Source organism: Artemia sp. Qi Xiang Cuo, chromosome 18, assembly GCF_049724085.1.
Source record: "Artemia sp. Qi Xiang Cuo chromosome 18, ASM4972408v1, whole genome shotgun sequence".
Taxonomy (NCBI): domain Eukaryota; kingdom Metazoa; phylum Arthropoda; class Branchiopoda; order Anostraca; family Artemiidae; genus Artemia; species Artemia sp. Qi Xiang Cuo.
Window position 1 is genome coordinate 17,438,477 of NC_142811.1, and position 26,353 is coordinate 17,464,829.

At 34.2% G+C, this 26,353-nt stretch overlaps 1 protein-coding gene across 1 annotated transcript in view; it reads right to left on the reverse strand.

Moving 5' to 3' along the window:
- LOC148941264 (uncharacterized) overlaps positions 1 to 26,353 on the reverse strand; it is a 133,517-nt gene that overhangs the window by 15,908 nt on the left and 91,256 nt on the right. Inside the window, exons 6-8 of the mRNA XM_089104252.1 lie at positions 8,004 to 8,221; positions 6,050 to 6,212; positions 1,796 to 2,023 (exon numbers count right to left, since the gene is read on the reverse strand). Of these exons, the coding sequence (XP_088960378.1) occupies positions 1,796 to 2,023; positions 6,050 to 6,212; positions 8,004 to 8,221 (609 nt within the window). The remainder of the gene's footprint in view (positions 1 to 1,795; positions 2,024 to 6,049; positions 6,213 to 8,003; positions 8,222 to 26,353) is intronic.

Here is a 26,353-nt window from a genome sequence, read left to right on the forward strand (position 1 = left end):
CAATTGAGCTTGTAAAAATCCCTGCCTCTTCATAGGTGTAGCGCCACACTGAGCTGATTTACACCAATTGAGCTTGTAAAATTTTACTTTACCGACGCAATTTATAAACATCAGCACAATTTGATTACAAATTAGTTACAAATCTGATCAATTAAAAAAAAAGAAGAGAAAACTGTTGCCAGGGAGAAGATTATCATCATTTGGGCTTCCTAAGAAAATTTGACAACACTGGTTAATTCTTATTTTGTGTGTAACTGGAGATTATTTCTAAAGTATGACTTTATCATAATGCTAAAGTACAAGAAACAATCACTTTATCATAATTTAGTAACTTATAATACTTCGATATTTCTAAACTAGAAAAACGTGAAAACAGAGATACGTCTTTTCCACTCATGAGTTATGAGGGATTTACGAAAGAAGATTTCTATACCAGTCTACATATATATATATATATATATATATATATATATATATATATATATATATATATATATATATATATATATATATATATATATATATATATATATATATATATATATATATATATATATATACATATATATATATATATATATATGTATAATCCTGGATACGGCCCTGATATACATATATGAATACATTAATACATGGGACCAAAATAGCAAAATTCTTCATTCTATTTGTGAGCATTAATATTTGAGGCTGTAATCTGATGTGCATGAATAAAAGTCTATAAGACTAAAATTTTTCTTTAAAGATAATTAGGTAACTATAGGGACTTGCCTTACAAAATAACAAACAAAAGCTGTTTGTTGAATTTTTTTTTTTTTGAATGACGAAAAGATTTTTTTTTTTTTAGAATCAAATCAAATCAATATGTGAATTTTTGCATATTGCCGACTCAAAAGTATAACATCATTTAGTATTTACAAAATCAATTTTAAAGTAATGCTTCATTTTCCATTTATCTTTCTTTAATACCTCTTTTTTCTTTCTGTCCAGAGGAATTTTTTTTTCACATGCACTGAACCAAATCTATTTTGGAAAACACTTTTAAAAAACTTTTTCACATGCTGCCAAATGGTCTGCGTAGCGCAAATACCAATCTCATGATTTCCTGCCTTCGACCGGTAAGTTGGAGGAAAATCATCCGACGCTTCCCAAAAGAGAATATTTATGTATTCAAAATATTTATATACTCATAACACAAAAGAAATTTGGATAGGCCTTATATCTCGCACGGCCTTTCCCTGACTGTAAACAAACCACGTATAAGTTGTTTGAAATGGAAAAAAAGAACATAACCACTTGAGACCCTGTCCTTTACGAAAAAAGGTCGAGGGGCACATCCTGTGCATATTAAAAAAATAAGTCTTACACACGCAAAAACAAACAAGGAAAAAATAGAGTTTTAACTCGATAGGTTGCTCTATTAGAGCGTGGCAAAGGTAGGATTGCAAACTGCCGATGTCTAAAAAGAGTGCAAATCAAGACAAAAAAGAGTGAATTTTGCTCAGAAAGGGTGCAAGTAAAAAAATTGCGCATCCCCTCTTCTGCGCCCCCTGTGAGGTAAAAAAGAGAGCATTTCACACGAAAAAAGTGCAAGTTGGCAACCCTGTTCCTTGGGTTAAATGCACTTTTGACAAATATGTCAACTACTGACGTTTAAAGCGAATGAAAACTGACACCCAAAAAGAGTGATTCTCACTCTTCAGCATCCCCTCTGAGGTAAAAAAGAGTGCATTTTACAAGAAAAGTGTGCAAGTTGGCAACCCTGGGCGAAGGGCACCAAAGGTAAAAAAAGACTCACCTCTCTCTGTTTCGTCGAGATCAAAAACGAAAAATTCATGCAGATCCTCTTCGGCTCTCCATCTCACCGACTTTTTAGTTTTAGATGTCCTGTGATAGACCAGAACACCTTTTTTGCCAGTATCTTTATTGAAAACACTGCCAAAGTTGATGGGAGGAGCAGGTGGAAGATCACCAATCTCGATATTTGGCAGATCAGGAGGTGGCGAAACCTCTTTTTGCTCTTTTTCTAGAAGTGAAAATGTTACCATTATAACTAATACATACCAAAATCAAACACACCCCTAGAAAGTGGGGCTTCTTGGCAAGGCCGTATTCAGGTTATCGGATTACACCCCCCTCCCCCGTACCAAAAATTCTGCTGACTCATAAAAACGTAACAAAAATGCATAAAACAAATGTTATATGCTTTTTTTACTTATAACCCCCATCCCCGGAACAAAAATCCTGGATACGCCCTTGCCCCTAGGCTCATTCCAATTTCAGTTTAATACCTGTTCTATTTTTTACTATGATTAATGTAGCAAAAAATTATGTTAGTAGTGTTTTACGGTAATAATATTTTAGTAGCCTCAACATTTACTGATACAAAGTATCTCAGTAGAAAGAATCTCCAACCTTCGTATAAAATCTGCCTCCTGTGAAAAACTCCTCAAAATCTGCCTCTTGCTGAAACACAAATAAAATTCCCACACACCATGATTTCCATTTCATCTTTTGCCAGCATAAAAATATTCCATTTCAAAGCAAGAAATCCTAGTTTCGAAACATGAGTAAAAAAAATTAAATAAATAAATAAGGAATTTCAAGTGAATGCAGCTTTCGTTCTGCCCCCTGCTGTACCGCAGGAAAATCAATGAAATTCCGTACATTGACCTACACAATTAAGTTCTTTTTATTCTTCTACTGTATTATTTTTATACTATATACTTTATTCTTTTTTACTTTTATTCTTCTATTCTTCTACTTTCTTGGATGTATTTTAGATTTTAAGTCTTTGAAATGTTTTTTCAACGGACCTTACAGAAGAAGCTAAACTAGAAATCACTTCTCGTTCTTGGGCATTTTTTACAGTTCTAACTCGTTTTACAGCAAAAAGGGTCCTCAAATGAAACCTAGCACGCGGTAGTTACAAAATTATGACGTTTCAGCCTCCTATACTGTGAATATGTTTAAAAGACAATATGATGTTTCTGAAACAAGTAGTGAAACAATGACAGCAATAATTATCATTACAAGTGCGACAAGTACGACAGAAAGACGGAGAAGGATTTGTTAGATTTTTTTCCCACAAAATTTTCTAGGGATTATTTTGGGTACCCGTCTATGTATCTCAAACATAAAGCTGTACAAAAATGTGAATCAATCTCGCTCCCTAGGACTATAATGAGAGAAACGTTGAGATTGCTAGGGCACGATGAAGGAGGACAGATTGCCAAATATCGTCCTTGTCGGCCCACCATCTAGGGCCAAACGAAAAGCATGTTGTCAACAAAGAGGGTGGGAGGATGTCGCGAGGAAAAAAATAAGGGAAATTGGAACTTCGTGAGAGGATGTAAAGAGGGAGGTTTTGAATAGATTAGGATGGAGGAGGAGCGTGCACAGATGGCCTTAGACAGCTTTGTGCTGCAGGTAGTTGTTAGTAGTAGTAAATAAGCAATTTTAGTCTACTTTCTAAAAAGAGAACTCTGGCTGAGGTGACAGAGTCACACAGTTGACCCCCGTTCCAAACCAATTAACTAACAACACCAGGATTGAAACTCCTGTCCTCACAGACAAAGGATAATATGATAAACACCATCACTAAATATCACAAAACCTCACTAATATCACTAAAATCATTAATGTTACAGGCTTTTACGTCTTCTCTGGAGATCTTAAATTATAAGAGTTCATTTCATTCCCTGCTTTATTCTGCAAATTCGTTTTAATTTTTAGCGTCGTTCCTTATGCCTATGTTTACTCGCCTCTTTTTATTTAATTCACCCAGCAACGCCATTTCTTCCAATTCCGTTCCGTCTGCTTCGTTTCAAAACGTCGTCATTTTTCATTTGCTGATAAATTTTTAAAAAAAAAGGGAAAAAAGAAGAATTGAATTAAGAAAGCAGAAAAAAATGAAAAATAAGGAGGACAAAAGGATAAATATGCGGAGTTTTTCAAGACAGCAGAAAAGCTAAAAAAAAAAATAAAGAAGGAGGGAAAAAGATGGGACGAACATCAATAAATTAAATTGCAATCAAAGTTTACTTTTTTCAATACTTCTTATGATAATGGATCTTGCTTTGATACATCTTGTAATTTCTAAATGGGCTAGGACATATATTTTCTTATTCTAAAGTATAAATAAATTATAAATAAATTATACCAAATTATAAATAAATATTCAAATTCATTTTGATAAGTTTATCACTACAGCTAATCAAAATTTATATAATTATTTATTCATATGGCTCTGAATGGATGCCCTTATTTTTTTTTACCAAAAACAAAAAGTTATGGTACTATACGTTTAACAAGCCCAAATTTTGACGGTTTTTTCACGAAACCTTGTATTTTCCATAAAATTCTTCTTTTTTGGTCTTTAAAAAAATTTACAAACAGCTACAAAATTTTTTTAGATGTATTTTTGCTATTTTAGAATGATTCAGACCAAAATTTTGGGGGGTGGTTCAAATCAGGTGTCCCCCTCCTCTCTGGATGCGGCCCTGAGTACAATCATCGATGTCTTCTAGGAAAACAAATGTCTTTCCAAAAATGATTCTTAGGAGTATACATGTTTGGTTCTTAGCAAAGACTGTGGTGTGGAGCTAATACATCAAAAGAAATATCTCCCCTATTTTTTTTTACATGTATACTATCAACTTCTATTCTCTTAGCGCAACAGTTTCAGTAGCTAATTATAACCTTGCCTATATTGAGGCATTTACATTTATCTACATTACTTAACTGATTTTCCTGAAAAAGAAAAGAAGTAATAGGCTAGGCACCGCTTATAAATAATTTAAAATTTATTGCGTACTTAAACAGGCTCAAAAAGGCCAAACAGACCCAAAAACAAGGTCCTAATGGCCAAGCCCCGATACCGAAAAACCGACCCTAGTTTTACCGTTATGTTCAATTTATTTGAATAGATAGACTTTTATTTCCAAATATAGCATATTTGGAAAGATAAGTTCAATAGAAGATGATAGTTCTTTTTGTACCTAATGAAAATTCTGTTTTTTAATCTAATGAAGACAAAGTTTATTGCTTCCTCGATTTGTCAAAACGTCGTCATTTTTCATTTGTTGATAAATTTTTAAAAAAAACGGGAAAAAAGGAGAATTGAATTAAGAAAGCAGAAAAAAATGAAAAATAAGGAGGACAAAAGGATAAATATGCGGAATTTTTCAAGACAGCAGAAAAGCTAAAAAAAAAAAAAAATAAAGAAGGAGGGAAAAAGATGGGACGAACATCAATAAATGAAATTGCAATCAAAATTTACTTTTTTTGTATTCTGCATTGTAATTTTATTGGCTACACATAAGAACCACTGAAATATTCAAATATACAAGTCTTGAAAAAGGGCTACATAGGAAGGGCTTTTTATGACAGGAGCAAAACCAGCAAAAATATTCAAATATTTATATCAAATTTTGAAAGTCGATCAATAAAATTACAGTGTAAAAACGAAATCTGATTTGATAAATGTTAAAACCTGTAAATATGCAATCAAGGGCGAATCCAGGATTCCTCTTGGAGAGGGGGGGGGGGGCAAGGGATTACAAAAAAATTAAAAAACGCATGAAAAATTTGTTTATATGCATTTTGTCAAGTTTTTAAGAATTGGATAAGTATTTCGGGGGAGGGGGGTCAAAAAATTTCAAACGCACCAAACATTTGTTTATATGCATTTTTGTTACGTTTTTAAGAATCAGATAAAGGTTTCAGGGGTGGAAGGGGTTCAAACCGGTCCCCCCACTAGATACGGCTTTGTATGCAACTGTAAACGAATTTGATCTTTATGTCCTGTATTGTAATTTACTGGCCAATGACGAAGATAGTTCACTGTTGTTGTTTTCCCTTACTTCTGGAAGTTTTTTCTCGTGATGGATTTCTGTTCCATTTTTTTACTTACGGAAATAGGTTGGTCTTTGTAAATATTATTTAAAGCCCTTTTTGGAGGAGGAGGGACACAGAAATCTTAAGCGCGTCTTGGGAGGGTCTCAGGTTCATTGCCCTCCCCCCCAATAATTTTTTTCCAATCATTAGTTACCTTCAATGATTTCTGGTTCCTTTTTCACTTCCTCGGAAGCTTCCTCTACCGTAACTTTTTCCTTTTCCAATTCTTTCATCTTTTCCTCCTGCTCTCGCTTTATTTGCGCTAATGGCTTTTCGTCATTATCTTCTTCATCTTCTTCCAAAATGTCTTTATAAAACTAAAAGAAAAGAATATATAAATCAAATTGTCCCCCGTTACAGATTTCATTTAAATAAAAAAAACAACAAAACAACAAAAAGAACATTTAAACAGTTATGAGTGATCAAAACACAAATAAGGGGGATTATCTCATTCCCCCCCCCCCACTTACAAAGATTATTAGGTTTATATATTAAGCAATACGATTTATTTATTTTCAGTAATAAGTTAAATGAGCAATTTAATTAACAAGCAATTTGAATTCCTCCCTGGCTCTGATTTTAACTATTTGATGTATGTCCACAAATCGTGAAATGTAAAATAAAATTAGTGAAATATATACTAAATCTATTTTGAATTTGGATGTTTATATTAGCATCAGAATTCTATACATCTATAGCTATAAGCCTATATATCTATAGGCTAAGAAGCCTATAGATATTAAGTTCGGTGGAAATAAAATAAAAACGTAATGGGGTGAATTAAAATTATTTATTACGAGTAAGCAATGATTTATTTTAGCAGCCCCCTCCATTAGCCTAGTTTCTAGGACTAGCCTAGTTTCTAGTCCCCTCCATTATTAAAAATACATGGCGATAAAATAAAAGTTCAAAATAGGGATAAAATCCTTTTTAATAGACAGGGTATAATAATTTTCACAAAAAATACCAGATATTTCGGTCACATATGCAGTGACCGTAATCAGTAGTAAAACTGATTTTACTACTGATGACGGATTTTACTACCTTTTAATAGACTGTGTTTCACAAACAGTGATAAAAATTCACAAAAAATACCAGATATTTCGGTCATATATGCTGTGACCGTCATCAGTAGTAAAACTTTTACTACTGATGACGGTCACTGCATATGTGACCGAAATATCTGGTATTTTTTGTGAAATTTATTATACACTGTCTATTAAAAAGGATTTTATCCCTATTTTGAACTTTTATTTTATCGTCATGGAAAGGCAGTGTGGTCTCCGAAATTATCTAAAAAAATACATGGGGAATTTATTCGCTTATAGTAACCGTTTAAGATAAAAATTAGTATCCTAGTTAACAATATAATTTTATACATTACTTTTAGTATCTATTATAAAATGAAATGTAAATTTTAAATATGAAAGAAAAAGCAAAATTTTGATCCACACCAACTGTTAGGTTGGCTGAACACCAACTTAAGAAAAAAAAAAAAACAAAAAAAAAACAACAATCAAGTGTCTTTTGCTGCTTCCCTGTGATGGTCTGTCGCCCTAGATATCATGTAGCTACATTGTCTGATATAGTCTATGGTAGAAATCAAAGGTAACATTTACTAAATGGTTTATAAAACCTTTAAATACTAATAACCCTATTTTAAACTATCTCCACACCACTTTTTTAAAGACGTATTTAAAGCTAAAGCTGTTGCAAGCGATTTTTATAGAATTTTATTTATCCCATTTTCGTAGGTCTACAATAATCCATTGAGAAAGAGACTTAGTCTTAAATCATATGTATTTACAATATTTTATAATCCTTTACAAATATACCAGATATTTCAGTGTGAATCTAGAACACAATCAGTTTTTTTTTTTTTTTTTTTTTTTTTTTTTTACAATGTTTAAAGTGGTTTTAGGGCCAAAGCCTCGACGTGCATTTGATTAAAAGACATGTAATTTTTAACAGAAAAATATTGTCGATCGGCTTATACAAAAATTACGTCCTGAGAAGCAAAAATGTTTTTTTTTTTGAAAAATCCTGCATAAATAACGATTAAACGAAAAAAAAAAAAAAAATTTAGATTATAAATAAAGTTGCTTTACCTTAAATTGAGGCTTAATTGGCGGAGGGGCTGTATCCATTTTCTCTTCTTCCTTCGGGGACACTTCTGGTTCTTCTGGTTTTATTGACGTCTTCTCTTCCTTTACTTCTTCTTTCTTGTGCTCTTTCTCACTTTCATTAGGTTTCAGTTTTCGTTTCTTCTCGGGTTTGGCCCCAGCCGATATTGCATTCATGAATAAAGAACTATCAGTAAACATAGCTGTAAATATAAAAATTCAAACTCATGAAAATGCTTATTAATAGGGTGTTGCTGAGCAACAGAAAAATCGATACGTGGCATCAAAAAATAAATGAAAAAGAGTCAGTGCATAGCTCAAAGTTGCTCATAAGTTTCTTTCAGGTAGAGTGACACAGGGCTCATTCAGATTTTCTTCCATCACTCGAGACAGGGCGTTCCATAACCATAAATTCATTTTTAAGCCAAACTTTATAGAATTGCCTGAAAAATTTATTTTTTCTATGATTTTCTTCAGAAGCGAAACACTTGGTTTTGCCGATTCACGAAAATACAGCGAATGGGGGGGGGGGGGATTTTTTAGTGAAGATACAAAAGTGGTACTTTTCAAAATCTGGGGCGGGGGTCACTTTTGACTTAAAAAGACATTCTGCGACGTCTAGGTGACAAATGCACCCCTACCCCCCTCTGTGTGTGCCCTTTTTAAAATGCAAACATTAAGCATAACAAGGAATTTAAGCAGGCAAATCATCAGTGGCACGCCAAGAGGGGGGGGGGGGGGTCTCTCTTTTTAAATCAATTACATTTCAGAAGATATGTTCATACTTCAGGGTATAGCAGAAAACCTTAGTCCCGTTTCCAAGGCTGATACAAGATCGAGTCCATATTTCAACATCCGTCTTCTCTTTAACAAATATATGATATTGGTATAATTTCGTCTAAGGATAAATAAATAGAAAATAGGAACCTTCCATAAGCTTTTTTAAAATAAAAGAGGATGTGACGTTTTGAGTGTAATAGGGATTTGTCATAGAAATTGATAAATCAAATACAGAGGAACAACAAACAGAGCCACACGATTTAATTTAGACTTCATTATTCAAAATTCTTTAAGATACCAGAAGCATATTAAAAAAATTCCCACTCTTTCGTTAACAATTTGAAAAAAACCATAGCCCTAGTTTCGTTTTAAAATAGCCAAAGAGGTCCAAAGATTTACAAGACCTGTTCAGGATACAGATTTTTGCCAAATATCAAAAATCATTATGGGGGCATGTACATTACCACTACTCATTGCATGAATTACTCAATGGTCAAATAAATCAAGTCCATGAAAGCGAACAAAAGAAGATAATGAGAAAATCGATACCTTGTTGGGTTTTGATTTTAATTTAATTTAATGATTTTAAAGTGGAAAAAATAGAATGAATTTTCTTTTTAGTGCTTAGAAAAAAGGGGTAAAAACCGGACTTAATTAATAGACTTATTGATTAATTTAACTACTTAGGTTCTTTAACAGCCCATTTAACAGTGGCTGGTAATGCGACTTGTACCCAGTAAACCAGGGACGCACCCAGAAACTTTTTCGGGGGGTATTCTGAATTTTTTTTTGGTGAGGAAGGGCGTGCCCCAAGGCCATGCAGTGAACAACCGATTTTGAACAAATTCGCATTTTATTAATATAAAAAATTATCCCCCCGCCCCTTGTGTATACGTAGACTTAGCCAGTCTTCAAAAAGGGATAGTCATCAGGGACCGAACCGAAGAGGGGTCAACTGCAATAATTTTTCCTCGGACGCAATCTTACGTTAAAATTTTAATCGGCTTTTACTAGTAAGTAATTATTTACCTCCCCCCCCCCGATTTTTTTTGTCTGACTCGTAAAACCGTAACAAAAATGTATTTAAACAAATTTTTGATACGTTTTTGTACCCCCCCCCCCCCGCAACAAAATACTAGATACGGCATTGCCCTTAGTACTATGAAGGTAATTATTTTAACGTATCCTAATTGAGAAATAATATAATAATAGTCGGAGTTCGTGAATTCGCTATAGGCCAGATTATCTGCAAATCAAATGACCGCATTTCCATTACTAAAAAAGATGATTCAAGGAAACAAAGTATTTGAAAAATCCACAGGACTTCTCAGAAGAAGAAAAATTCAAGTAGTTAGTCTTGTATTGTCTAAATAAATAAATAAATAATAATAATAAAAAAATATATTGAAAATAAACTATTTGAGTCTATTATAGTTGATGATCACAGTCTGAAGGGGTAACTAGCCGTACTATTGACATGGGCTAGTAAGATGCGTGTACCCAAGGCCGTATCTAAGATCTTTATTCGGGGGGGGGGGAGTGGAGTGGTACGAAACAAAATAAAGTCATCAAAAATTTGTTTATGTGCATTTTTGTTTCTTTTTTACGAGTCAGACGAGAATTTCGGGGAGGGGTCCAAACACATACCCCCTCCCCTTCCCTCCCAATACGACCATGTGCGTACCTAGCTTAATATACTCGTGACTTGAACTTTGAAATATATCTAACCCATTAATGAAGTGATGACAATAATGTGGCTAGTTCAGGATTGATTTATGGGTTCGCAGACACTGCAAGTTCAGCATATTATGAACAACATAGCTACTCATTGGCGGTGACTATCAGAGGCGTAATTTTCTATGGGGCAGGGGGGCAACTGCCCCTCCAAGGCCTCGGTTCACCCCCCCCTCCCCCAGCTGAAATTTGGTTTTTAAAAAACCTTGTCAAAACTAGCATAAGCCTGCATAATTCAAGCGTCAACAGAAACGGATCAGTTTTTAGTATATACGTATATACTTTTATAGTACTATAAAGCATCTGTATAGTACTATATGGTACTTTCTTAGTACCAAACGGCTCATTTTTCAGGTTTTACTGTCATTTTAACTTGATTTGGGAAAATTGGCTCCAATTTTACCCCCCCCCCCCCCAGGATTTTGACAAAACTACGCCACTGGTGACAAGCAGGTCTGCCAAAAAAATAGGGAAAACAAATTTACACCATAGCTTAGGTCCATTCGAGATATTGTTCACATGAATGAGAAATATAGATAATATGCGGGATAACTTTGAAGCCTTAAAATTTTATATTTTGAAGTTACTTTTTTTGGTGGGACGGACCAAAAATGCATTCATAGAGCAGCCTCTGCAGACTCAATTTACTAAAACACCTTCTATTTTTTTTACGTCAGACTTAACAAAGCCTAAAATTCTGATCCACACTCTCTCAACATTAAATTCCTAATATTCGAAAAATTGGCACGTTTTCCGTTGCGAGTCCGAATATTACGATTAGCTTGGTCTATAGAACTGCTAGACCCGCCGTAGGGTTGACATAATAGACTCCAAAACTCTAACTCCAAAATTTTTAGCAGATTCAAATCTGACTCCTACTCGATTCTTCATTCAGACCCACAAATTTTGAAGTTGCAAATTTTACTCTGAATATTTGACAACGGTTAAATTTCACCCTAGAAGCTAAGCGTAAGAAGACTAAGAGGTTGGGAAAGGTTCGTAGGCACTAGAGGCAATGACGCCAAACTAGAAGTGTGTTTTCAGGTATTTCCGATTGTATAAACAGCAGATACACGACTGTAGGGAGGAGGGTTTGCTTGGAATTTTGATGACCCTTTTTTTTATTCTACATATTTCTAGGCTGCAATTTCGAGGTATTTGTCTTTTCCTCGACAGGTATACTTGGATGACCTTCTTTCTTATTTCTGGAAACATTTGTGTGAATTCAAATGAAAACTTTGCCCAAGTAAAGGACAGGGAGAGGAGGGAGGGTGATCAACCCCTTGTATATAAATTAGTTTAACTAGGTGAAATATAATCTTACTAAATGAACAACAATTGTATATATGTATATTTATGTATTTATCTGTAATTTTTATCTCGAAAACGGCATTATATTTTCTGAGGAAAAATTGGCATACTACCATTTTCTGGTGCAAGAAAAAATAATAATAATAAAAAAAAAATGATCTAGATGGGTCTCATGACTTTGTTCAGGGATTTAATTAATTTTTTTCATAGGAATGACGTCACAAATACCCAGACGCCCAAAACCCTGGTTTTGCTTTCTACAACGAAAGAGACAAAAAAAAACAAAACAAAAAACAGGTCTTTCTTTTCACCGAGGGAAGCTCAGTCCCCTGGTACTAATATGCAGATAGCTAAATACTTGGTTTCACGGAATATTATTTAGAAACTCTTATTTTAGAAATTTGAATTCTAATTTTTAGAATATCAATTTCTACTGATTATTTTAGAATATGGAATTTCTCATTTAGAAACTGGTATTAAGCACCAAAGACACGCACCAGCACCATTTCTAAAATTTTGAATTAGGTTCTCTTATAGTTTTAGGAGTAAGACTTGGTAATTCTTTGAGTCAGCTCTATAGCCCTGGTAGAAAGGTGAAATTATAGAAAACAAGGCTCGGAGAAGAAATTCGAAAGTTATTAAATACCATATATCAATATTTTCGAAGTGATTCTTGCATTCAATTGGCTGTTCTTTTTCATGGACCAGTCAGACTTTGAGGAATTCCTATAATGGAAAAACTTTCCGTCCCGTCCCGAGCCGTCCAACCCATTTCATCCCAAGTTATAACTTATTGCTATTTCGAGTAAACTATTTTAAGATATCAATCTTCTTCAAAACTAGATACTTTTTTTCTTATCCGCGAAAAAAAATAATTTAAACCGTTGAACTTTTTCGGTCAGTTAGTCATCCCAGGGATAAGCACAAAAAATATTAACAGGCTAGAAGTTGTTGCCAAGATTCAGTACAAAAATAGCTTTTGAATTCCCCGCCTAAAACAATTTTTATGCTGCTACTGACGACAAATCGCAGCACCGAGTCAAAGAAGTCAGCACATCTGTGCACTTTTTTTTTACCAGGCCGCCCAGTTCACAGCTTCACTCACACCAAAAAGTTCCTACTACCTTTCGGTCCTTTAGTATAACCTTTTTCCACTCACTCGAAGACTCGCTGCTTTTCCTTTGGCCACAGCTTGATTAAAAAAAACAACAAGATTTTTGGTGCCCCATCATCCGTAAAATATGACCTAACCCCTGTAATCTTTCTTTCCACATAAAACAGTTCGTGGTAACGAAATGTAAGTAAGGAGGGACCCGACTCAATAGTGACCAAAACTCTAAAACAGGATATATAAAAAGAATCAGATTTTTATGCTGATTTCAAATATATAAGTTTCATTAAGTTTAGTCTGACCAATCATAGGTTATGGGACTGAGAAAATTTGCCTTATTTTCGAAAAAAGGCGATACACCCCTTAAAAGCCATAGAATCACACCGCCAGATTCAGCGTATCAGAGAACCCTACTATAGAGGTTTCAAGCTCCTATCTGCAAAAATGTGGAATTTGTCTTTTTTTGCCAGAAGAAAGATCACGGATGCGTGCTTATTTGTTTGTTTTTTCCCCAGGGTGATCGTATCGACCCAGTGGTCCTAGAATATCATGAGAGGGCTCATACGAACGCAAATTAAAAGTTCTAGTGCCCTTTTTAAGTGACAAAAAAAATTAGAGGGCAACTGAGCCCCCTCACACGCCCATTTTCCCCCAAAGTTATCCGATCAAAATTTTGAGATAGCTATTCTGTTCAGTATAATTGAAAGATCAAACAATTATGTCTTTAGGTGTAAATCGACCCCCACAGTCCCCGGGGAGAGGCCTGTAAGTTATGAAATTCGCCCATTGTGTACGTATAGTATTCGTTATAGGGAAGTATAGACACTTTTTTGGGGGGGGGGGTGAATATTCCAGGGGATATCTTACACTGGGGTATTTGACAGGATTACTTTGCGAAATTATTTTTAATTGTTTTACATTCTCTTTGCCATATTTTTCATGTGGAGACATTCCGGGGGAATTATCCGGGGCTTTTTCCCGCCCGTTTTGTTTTCTGGGAAATAATTTCCACGGAAGGGGGCATTCTGGAGCGACCGAGAAACTGATTAGGGATTAGTCTTATTCAAATGAAAGAATGCTAAGGAGAATTTTTCTGGCTGAATCGTCCGCAAGCAATTTACAGGGAGGGGATTCTCAGCGAGGATGGAACTGTCTGGGAGGAATTTGAAGGGTAGGGGGGTGCACTTTAAGTTGGATGAAATTTAAACGAAGTTTTTCGTGAGGAGGAGGGGTGTATTTCATAGAGGGTGAGACAGATTTACCGGCATTATTTCAAAACGAACAAAAATTATTCCATACATGAAGGGTTGCCCTAAACTCAATACCTTACTCTGAAGTTTGACTGTTACTAAAACTGAAACAAGGGGGCCGTTCAAACAGAATAGGAAGCTTCTTTTTTTAAAGTGCTAACAGCTTTAGCGTAAAAAGGAAGGTATTGAGGATGGGGCAATCCTTCATATACGGAATAAATCTGCCAAATTTAAAATGCAAATTTTGTTTTAATTTTTCATGTACGGTGAACCAAATTCGAACCTGCATTAGTTGAAAAACGTTCAGAAATTTAATAACGTTCAGATATGAAAGGGGCTATCCCATCCTCAACGCCTCGCTATTTACGCTAAAGTTTTTATTGTTTTAAAAAGTAGAGTTGTGACCAAGAGCCAAGCTTTAGCGAGTCGTTGAAGATGGGACAGCCCCTTTCATACAGGGAAAATTTCTGTTCGTTTTAAGTTTTAATGTAGCTCCTTACTTTCAGTAAAAAAAACTTGTTTTTTTATTTAATAGTCCTAAAAAGTGAGATCAAACTGGTGTTTTGTACAGTTTATTGTTTGGCTTAAGCTCATTCAAACAGGAACCCAAAATAACCAACTGATATTCCTACTTTTTTAAAAAGATTTTCTTATGACCTATTTCTACTTCAATCAAGGACTCCCTGCTTCTCTTTGGCGAAGCATGATTGCCAAAAAGCAAGATTTTTGGAACCCTATCATCCTTCATCCTTAAAATCGTGTTCCTCTCTTTATTGGCCATAGGGAAACTTTTTTTTAAAATTTATTCAGAAAAATATATCGAACAACAATTTTATTCAGCTTATTGTTGATACAAGTACCGTTCAAACTCGATAAAACAGCTCACCGATACCGATCAAAATTGTTCCAACAAGTACCTAAAATTGTCCTCAGGCAGTCCGCTAGAAAACATTTAGATATCTTCCTCAGCTTTTAGAAGAGCCCATGTTTCAGAGCCATGCTTGACAACTATTACCATAGCTCCCAGTATCCTAATACTATCTAAGACCTATCTTCCTAAGTTTTCTCGACTACCCAAACACATCCTACATCTTACCTATTCCACTTTTTGATCTTCACTAAAACCACTAGACTTACTAACATTAAAGCTTTCCACCCGAACAATTTTTCTTGCACCTCTGTCTTCTAAACTTTAATTTTCAAATCTATTCTTGCACCCTGAACTCTCAAAAATTGAGGTTTATATTCTCTCTGGAGCATGCAGTTTTACGACAAGGCTACGGTTTGCAAGGTCGTTTGGTTTGGCGGCACCGGGGGCAAAATTAGTTACGGCACACCCTTCCAACTCAAGAATAAATACAAAAACATCCACGCTGCCACCCACAGGGCCCGGGGGAGATTGCCGCGTTCTTAGGCAAAGATCTAAATAAAGAAAAAAAAAAAAGAAAGATTTTTCTATAATAACTTACAACCAGTTTTTCAACCTAAAAAATAATTCAGGTCAAATTAAAAAAAATTATTTCAATAAGTGAATATCAGTTAAAGCTGAACCTATCTTACGATAGCAAAATTGTCGTCTTACATAGAAAAATTAAAACCTGCAGAAAAACTATATACTGCAGAAAAATAGCTGTAGGACTACAGAAAAATAACATACCAAGAACTTGCACATGAAACGTGAACTTCAAGTTCACTTCCCCGACATTTTGATTTAACTCAACTTATCTTCGTAATCTAAATCAAGGGATGGTTTACCTTCTCACTAATATCAAGTTCTCCCATACTCCCTGCTGCGTCCCTCCTTAATCCACCGATCATGCCGAACCAACTACTAACCTCACTCCCTTAACCGTCATAATATTATTCTTGTGCTCATGCTTATTCTTTTAATATAATTTTCCAGTATATCATACAAGAATAGGAGCAGTGCTTAAAATTGTCAACTGAATGAAATGCCTGTTCATATGCTATAAAACTAAGGACTAAAGAGGCCTGATGATTCAGACACTTCTTATTAATCTAAGCGTCAATCTAACATATATCTAAGCGTGAATCGTGAAGATAATCTAACGCTTATCTTCTTATTGATCTAAAAGTGAGAATATATCCAAGACACCTTCCCCCTTTACTTGTGAAGTTGTGTGATTATCAAAAATATTCAAACATACAAAATACTAGAAACAATAGATAAATAAAAAAAATAATAGGTATTCTTTACTAAATTGTAATCCTTTAATAAAATTTATGAGCTTTTCAGGATAAACCTTTTAAGTTTAAAAATGTAGAATAGTACCCCCGCCCAGAAGTAAACAATTTTTAAGGGTTTAAGCCCAGTACAACTCAGACGATTTTTTCTGAAGACTCCCCCCTTTTTTCAGCAATTACTCTTACTATATACATTATAACATATTCAATTTTATTGAAAAAGGCTTACGAAATAAACAAATTTGAAAAATACATCTCTTACATATTGTTAGAGATAATAATCCTTTAGTCTAATAAATAAAATAAATTAGAAGACTTTTTTGATTGATTTTTTTCTTTTTAGGATAGCGCTTATGCAGGGCCGTTCTAAGGGGGGGGGGGACCGAGACAAGCTGCCCCGGGCGCCATGATGGGCCTTTTTTAATTTATGCTTGAGTGGGGGGGGAGGGGGGGCACCGTAATTAATTTTGACCCGGGCGCCCGAGTGCTTATGGAACAAATGTTGATTATGTTCCTAACACATAATAGATAGGATGGACTACTCCAACAAGGTGTTTTTAGTTTCCAGCTGTTTATTCTTTTTTTTTAGCGTCCAATTTGCTCTAGTCTTTGTAGAAAAACCTGCCGAAAATTTATAAATCAATGCGATCAAGACCAATCAAAACAATTTATTGGAATTTGCGCAGTACAAAAAATCTACTGTCAATGTCCTGAAAATAACTCGCAACGCCATCTAAAATCACAAAGCTTCTATTTGTAAAATATAAAACTTCTTTCGACATTTTCACTTTAACATTAGATAGTAAAAAAATATGAAATAAAAGTATTTCTAAAAGATGAAAGGCTAGGAGATTTGCAAGGCCAAATTGCAAACAAGATAATTTGTTCAACCTTTGTTATAAAGACTGTAAGAATATACGATAACCAAGTTCAAAGAACTTTTGTGTAAAATACTTGATGTCAAATAAAGCTTTAGCCAACATGTATGTAAAAAAAAGAAGAAGAAATTTGAGATTTTGAAGGACAAATAGAAGCTTTGCTTTAATCTAAACCGACCCTAAATATATTTTTAACAACGTTAATGGGTTAACGTTAGTTACATCACAAAAACGTTATTTTAGTTTAAGATAGTAGGCTAGCCCACAACAATCTCAAAAAAAGAATCTTTTCTTTTCAGTTTCAAAGGTCATACAATAAATATTTTTTCATAAGTTCTTCGTTAACCATTCTCAATATTAAAGCAGCCATGTTAAAAATAGAAAGAAAAAAAAATGAGGAAAACAAGGCATTCCTTCCATACATCGAGAATCGACCGCGCCATAATATCGCCACAGATCAAAGTAAAAATTTACGATTCTCATTATTCATTCATAACTGCGCTTCATTTTAATCATCCCAAAGCCATACAGCCCAAATATCATAATCTTATACAGGGGCCATTACGAAATAGATGGGGCGATAGGCGTTATCCCTTCCTCAAAGACCAGAAATATAAAAAAAGTAGGAAGGGCTGCAACATTCAGAAAAAACAACGCTTTTCTAGAAAATAAACCTCTCTAGGGGTTTGACTTGGCCCCCACCCCCATAAAAATTTTTGGGCAGTCTTGCATCTGTTTCTCTTGTTTTAAATTGGTGTATAAAATTCTTAACTGAAAACCTTTGTTATTTGTAAATGTGTTAACAGTAGCTCTTATTTCATTAGATTTTTGGCAGTAAGGTATTCTGTTTTTAAACATTCTCAACTGTCCCTTTTGTGAACTTAAATCGAAGTGGCTTTTGAGCAGCTCATCTGAACAAAACTGGGCAAGTGTTTTTTTTTTTTTTTATTCTAAAAAGAACCTCCTTTACAGAAGATTATAGTTTTTAGCCAGTCAGCTTCCTTGCTAGACTCTCATACTTAGCGATATATTCCACCGAAGATTTTTGCAAACGGCAAACGGACGTCAGAAATGTCACAGAAATATTTTAGGGAAATTTTCAGTTTCCTAGGGAAATTCTTAGAGATTTTTTTTTTAAGAGGAGATACCCCTAACCTCCAGAACCAGAAAAATTACGAAATACTTTGTTTAATTCTGACTTATTAACGTTTGGATTTCTTTCAAGAGTCTCAAATTTTATAGGATCGGAACTGAATTTGAAAAATTTGGCACGTCTATCCGAGAGCTATCTTTTTTACATTTTGCTGTCTAGTCTCATGGGTTACAGGCGTCTTAGTAACCTTTTCACTTGCACGTTACCTGGTTAAAAAATAAATTCTTAATAGCTTTTTGTTATTATACTATATATTTGTAACCCTGGTGGCTTTTTAGTTCGATTAGAACAGCAGCAGCACTAGGGGGAGGGAGGTTAGCACATTGCCACACACTTAAGTTTTGTAAAATGATTTTTTTTTGTCTTAAAGCATCATCTTATTCTTGTCCGCTTTGTACTTGATTTATTTAAGCAACCCTGAGAAATCAGTTGATCAGTTCATTGATAGCGTTTTGATATTTCATTGACAAAATACAACAAACTAACGTCTACCAGGGGCGTAATTTGTTATGGGGCAGGCATCCATAATTCAAGTATCCACAAAAACAGATCAGTTTTGTTTAGTATACCTTTGCCTTTATGGTGCTATATGGCGCTTTTCTCACTTTTCACGGAAAAATCAGCCATAAACCCCCCCCGGATTTTGACAAAATCACGCCCCTGACGTCTGTCATGACTATCTTTAACAGTTTAATCAGTCTTTTAATTAAAAAGATCGGGTGGTTGGCATGCTGAGCTTGCTATATCCTTTGGGGCAGGTTTTCGAGGTATGGTGTCGCTGATCATTTGGTTTGGGATGAGGGTCAGTTGGGTTGACACACCATCAGAAAGCAGTTGTGATAAGAAAACTGGAGGAAATATATGGGCTGTCTTCACTGTACAACTTACAAATTTAAAATTTTATTGAAGCTTATTTTCATATCCAAAGATACGTCTGACATTCTAGAATTGTCTTAACAGCACCTAGTAAAATACATGAGTGAGACGACTTTTCAAGTATAAAACATTTCAACCAAATGTTAATAAATGAACCAAAAAAAATCTCGACTTAGGGCCTTCAGCGCAGCGTTTCTATTTTTACAGTGTCATCTGTAGATTCATAGTTTTCAAGTTTTCAAAACACACCAGCTAACATTTTCGTTCTGCATTATCAGTTTTCATTATTAATTAGACCTACCTTATCTTATACATCGATTCTACAGGAGTCTGCAGCATACAGTGGCATTCTCAAAAATTTCTGAGATGAAAAAATGGACACACTTTCTTTACAACACCTTCGAGTTTTGCTCCCTAGGTCTTCGAGTTCTAGTTTGTCTTGCTCACTAGTTCTTGGAGAAACGGCGCCCCTGGCACCAACTACCAGCTCCAATCCTGGTACCAGCTCCAACTACCAAATGATTTGCGGACGCATCTATTAAATCATGCGCCAGCTGGCTTCAATCGCCAGCGCTGATAAGAGCTGATACAACCTTATGTTTCAGTGCTTCATTCCGGTATATGTTTGGACCATTCATCGTTCTTTATGAATAAATTAAGATTCATTCCTCAAGATATTGCTTATCATGATCATTCCTTGCCGTCTAATAGTTCTAAGGGTCAGGCTACAAGAATTATTTAAGAGCCTCCCAAATCCGAGATACACTGGACTGATTCGATTTATTGAGGCGCGTTCCCTGACTTAAGATTACTTACCCTGGTTGACCTTGGGTTTGCAAAAGGACTGCCATAAAGAAAATATCAATATTCCAAGATCCAGTTGTGAAAATTCCAAGGTTTGAAAAGAATTCGAGTTATTAAATACCAATAATAATACATATTTATACTTAATATATAACTTTAGGGTGGTCCTAACATCTGTACTATTCCCAAAAGTCCAAGCATAGGACTGAGCCCCAAGATCACGGGAGAAATCCCTAAGAGTGACTGTACTGGTTAGCAGCTGTTCTTGAGATGAAGTAATCATGTTCATCCTATAGCTAATGCTTTAGTATCTGATGTAAGGTTCTAATCACGATGGTCCTTTTCTTGCACCTTTCCACAGCCTATATAATGTAAGTAAAAATAAGTCATTATTTCAATTCCTGGATAATTTCTTTACCGTTGAAAAGGCATTGGTGAAAATTTGATAGAGCAGTTTTTAATTTTATTTAAAATTGTCTTTGATTAAAGCGTATTGAAGAAAAAAAATATAAAAAAACTTCGGTGGAAAAGGACTTAGGAACAAAGCCACTTGAGAACTTCAGGGTTTCCTAAAAATCCATATGGGACATTCCCGACGTCAAGAGACCCATGTTGATACGAATCTCCAATAAATATAAAGTTTCTTGGCGATTTTCGACAAGATTGAAAACTTAAAAGGATAAAATCAAAATCGTAGATTCCTTTGATGATGATTGTATATTGCTTTTGTATTTTATAGATTTTTGACTCTTTTACATTTTTATCTTTATCTGCTTTTGAATTTCGATACATATTTTATATGGTGTTTAAAATAAATTTTCACAAATCTTGACCAACATATTTTTGTTGCTACAGACTAGGAGTGGTCTTATTTTTTTTTTTTTTTGGGGGGGGGGGGGATAAAGAATTCTGGGACATTGAAAAACAATGCCACATTCCCAATTTCAAGAAAATTCACTATTACTTGCGCAGGGTCAACTGAAAAACGGTGTCACAATTTGACTACTCAAACCCAAAATGCATACCCAAATGCCAATGGCGAATCCCTACTCAAAATGTCAATTTCAAGTTGTCACTAATACGAAATTCTTTTACAATACAATGACTGTTCTTAAATTACTCATCATGTTAATTTCCAGTACCACTTTCTTCTTTTTGTGAAGAACGGTACATAATAGATAAAACAGCGTGACTACAAAAGGAAATATGGAAAATAAAAAGAACACTAGAACAAAAATTTTGTCTACAAGATTTCTTTGATTTAATGAAAAAAAGAAAGAAAAAAAGGATAACGAATAAATATAGTGAAAGATAAAGTTCAATACTAATCCCATTGATGGTAGAATTCAGGGTATACATATACCCTGATTGAGCCCAAATTGAGTCCTTTGGTAAATACAACGATTTACTTATATTGATGGTCGGGGGGAAGCGACATTGAAAACCCGAGCTATGCCTTTTCACTGTAGCACCGTAAATAACCAAGACAGCGGTGAAAAACGTGTCAGAGATCAATGGACTCTGGTATATATATATATAAATATATATAAATATAAATATATATATATATATATATATATATATATATATATATATATATATATATATATATATATACATATATATATATATATATACATAAAAAAAAAAATCCAGCAGTCATATTTAGCGTCTAATATCTTGCAACGTGCGTCAAGTTTGCTAGCAAAACCCTTGAGAAATTCTTTTAAGGAAAATCTCTTAAATGCAAAATTCGCATAAATTCAGAAAATCGTTAAGGATTTCGCTAGCAAACCCCTTGAAAAAAAATTATAAGGAAAATCCACAAATCTTTCTACAAAAATTCACAAAATCCTTAAGGATTTGGCACCATACAAAAGAAACAATTTGGCATACAAAGCACAGTTTATCAACATCGCTTTTCACAAAGTGAGGTTGAAAATAGTTAAACTTTGTGACATAGTCACAGAAATCACTTCCATCATTACAGTAAAAAAAAAAAAAAAAAAAAAAAAAAAAAAAAAAAAAAAACCTGACCAGACGAATAGACAGCGAATGTACCAAGAGCCAAAGTTCACCTTTGGCTTCTGAATTCCGTGAATAGGGAATAGGAGCCTATTCTCCTGAATAGGCTCCGACTCTCGATTGTCTCTAACACCAACATGTTCCAGCGAAGGATAAAAACGGATCAATTTCGATTGTCGAAATCTATAGGTCTCAGTGAAGATGAAGTAAGTCCTATAAATCCCTAAATAGAATGAAGATATCGCACCTGCCCAAAGTAATCTTCAAGAGAAGGGTCCATGGTAGACACACTCCTCGAAGGCCAAGGAAGAGAAGGTGCGATAAATTTGGAAGTGACTTCTTGTGCCTTTTCAAACAATAAGACGACAAGAAATCATATAGGAGGCCGATCCATGAACATGCTAGGAAGATAACCCAACGATACCCAAAGTACACCCAGAACACAGTTACATGCACAGAAATTTGTTTTTTTGGGGGGGGGAGTGGAGAAATTAAAAAACTAATTTTATTTAATATTTTCAATAGAAATTACCCCAAAATTCAGATAAATTTAGGGCTTCTGTTGAGGAGGAGGGCCTCCATCGTGCGTCCCTACCAGAACTTTGTCAGCTCAAGTAGAATGCCTAAAATCTAACTTTCGTTGCCAAATCGCTAATCTGAGATAGGTAAATGTTATTGAAGTATTTCGCAGTCTAAAACAATTATAAAAAAAAAATCCTTCCCTGAAATTTAATAAGACAGTTTTGACACTTGTTTTTAATAGGACAGTTTGACTTCCTTGAACCTTAATGGGTCCTCCCAACTTCAAGAAAACTGGGCAGAGATTTAAGTGACTCCATTTCGTCTTTTGTGACCCTGACGGATTTGACAATCGACTAATTTCGGTTTAAAAATATGGATATATCGATCGCAAACAACCCTTTACTTTACACCAAAGACGAAGAGGACAATATTGTCCCAAAGATTATTGACATCGTCTGGACATGCCCAAATTTTCCCCAGGAATTCTTTTTAAAATTAATCAAAATTATACATGAGGAAAAGCACGTATGAATATTTTTTTACTATCTCTACAAATATGACAGACTAGAAAAGTAATTTGAATATTCAAGAAGGTAGTATCGAGCAGAATAAAATTGAGGATAGACAATCTTTTTTTACATCAATGAGATATACAGAACATGACTAAAATCAAGTCCCTTTGAAAATGTTAATATTACCCTTAAAAAGGTTAAAGTACGCATATAGACTTAAAATTTTATTACGAGGAATCGTAAAAAAGTCTCAACTGGTTTCGATCAGGATTTCATTAGAATAGGAAACATCATGCTTTGATTTGGAGTTAAAAGACAAGCAATTGAGACTATTAAGACATTGTAGATATGTAAATGTTTTTTTTCTCATTAGCAAGATCTAGAAATTGATTCAATGTTTTTTTTGTTCTTCAAGGATTTAGAAAATCAATAAAACTACATTTATGCTAATTGCTAGACTTCTTGTCCAAAAAGACGAATCGAACCAATTAAATCATTCCCTGAAGTTATAAAAAAGACAGAACATTAATACCCATCATTTCGCAATAGAGTTTTGGCATAAAATAAACCTTCTGCAACTGACCGGTAAGGCATATTCACAGTTTTATATTGGGGTAGATCTGAAATTACTTTTCAAAAAGTATCTGTGGAATTACAAAGGTTTATATTAGGGTGGATCTTAAATTACTTTTCAGAAAGCATCTTTAAATATATTATAAAGACATCTTTAAATGTCTTGAAAAATGAACTCTGGAAGCTATACCCGTAAGCTGTTTCCATTTGAAAAGTATTTTTGATCAAGGTATATGATTTGGAACACATTTTTAAATACAAAATTTGCGTATTTTTACCCTAGGAAGGCCAAAATTTCCCTTAATTTATGGTTTATGTTCCCTGTTGGAAGTTTTGGTCAGTTGTTTCCTGCAGTTCTATGGTAGTAATTTCTATGCAGTTCTATCATAACAACACTACTATCATTCAATATCTGATATCAGCTTTATCCATTTACCAAATCACAAGTTTTATCTTTTATTCTTTTTTTTTTAGATTGAACAACACGTTGAAAAGATTTCAGAAACATGGAAAATTAAGAAAATTTGCAATTTTTTCGGGCTCTATTTTTCCCAATTTAAGGAAACTTCAATTTTTGAAATTTGTCTGCATTATTTTTAGACTGAAAAAAATGATTTTAAATTACTGAAAAGAGAAAAGTTTTAACTAAGTTTAGATACTTCTCTAAGAAAAAAAACAAAACAAGCAATATCCCAATTCTAGCTCGGTGAAGGGATACACCTCAAACTAACAAATCAAATGATATAATTATCACGTCCTTTCGATTTAAGTTATCGATGTCGGTTTGTCAGAAAATCACAAGTTTCAGAGCGAGCATGAACCATTAATAGAAGAAATAGAGGATAAGCTGAACATTCGATCACAATATGCAAGTTTTGTACATACCTTACCTTAAGAATTACAGCCCATCCGTTAACGAAATAAGGGGAGGAAGAAGAAGAAAAAAGGGGAGAATTTCTTGTTCTATCCATTACTTAAAAATATTCTCAGTTCACTTTACGAATTTTAGAGAAGTCCAAATATGAACAAAAGAACCCTTCAAAATAAATTCTAACAATCAGAGCCAGGGGTAGAAAATATTAAGATAATTTCACTTGATTGCATTTTGACCAAATTCCTTTCATTACGTGATTTAACGACTTTTTAAGAGTTTTTCTCTTCTCTAAAATTCATAAAAGAAAATTGAGACTTTTTTTTTGCGGCAGCACATAGTTCTAAAATCAGTGGTGAAAAATCTGAGCCTCTGCGTCTTACCCGTAGTTCAACCTTAAACAAATGGGCCAATAGATGACGGCTACTGAAAAATATAACAAATTAATACAACAAGCTATGAGCTATGCACATACTGACGAAACACATATAACAAAAGAAATGCAAACTCTTAAATAGGGTATAAAAGTGGTGACCCGAGACGGCAATTTCGTGCAAACCCGATGACGGTAATCCCGGCCTGGTAATGTCCGTTAGGAAATGTCATGTTCCAGGGATGCGAGACTGGACTCTTTGAAAGGTCAAATGGAATTGCATATTCTTGTTCACATGGGCGTATCCAGGAGGGGGTGGTATGTTACCCGTTTTGATCATACGTCTGACTCATACAAAAGTAACAAAGAACATGCGAAATTTGCGTCACCGGGAATATATTTTTAACCCCCCCCCCCAAAAAAAAACTCCTGGATACGTCCCTGCTTATACAACATTTTTTGGGTCAATTATCCATTGCTTAGGTATATGAGATGTTTTGGATGAATTTTTTTTCTTCATCGTCTGGACAAATAACAGTTGTTTGAATATCTGAGATGTTTTGTGGCAACCTTCCCTAGTAAATTTTAAATATATAGACTGCCCCAATAGGTTTAAGTATTTGAGATATGTTGAAGGTCAATGAGTTTGTTTTGAATAATTAGCCACTGTTCAAGTTTGAGACTTTTTGAATTCCATTTTTTTCTTTTTGACAAGTAGCTGTTGTTTAAGTACTTGAGATGTTTTGAGGCAATGTTCTTTAAAATTTTTAAATAAGACAAATTTAACACTTGGTTTAAGTTTTTGAGATTTTTTGAATGTCATTTATAATTATTTTTTGAGGCAACGTTCATTGACATTTTGAAATAAAGAGATTATCACTTAGTTTAAGAATTTGAGATATTTTGAACGTCAAAACTATTTTTTTTGGAGAAGCTGTTGTTTAAGTACTGTAGATGTTTTGAGGCAATGTTCTTGGAAAATTTAACATAAGGGAACTTTAGTACTTGGTTTAAGTTTTTGAGATGTTTTGAATGTCAATTAATTTTGTTTCGACAAGCAACGGTTGTTTTAAGCATCTGTGATGTTTTGAAGCAATGCTCCCTTAAAAACTTAAAAAAAACAAGACTTCCCCACTAGGTTTAACTATTCGAGATGTTCTGAATGTCAATGAGTTTGTTTTGAATATTTAGTCACTGTTTAATAATTTGAGATGTTTTTAAATATCAAAATTTTTTTTTTTTTGACAAGTAGCAGTTGTTTAAGTACTTTAGATGTTTTGAGTCAAACAAATTTAAAATATGAGAGCTTTAGCACTTAGTTTTAGTTTTTAAGATGCTTTGAATGTCAATTCATTTT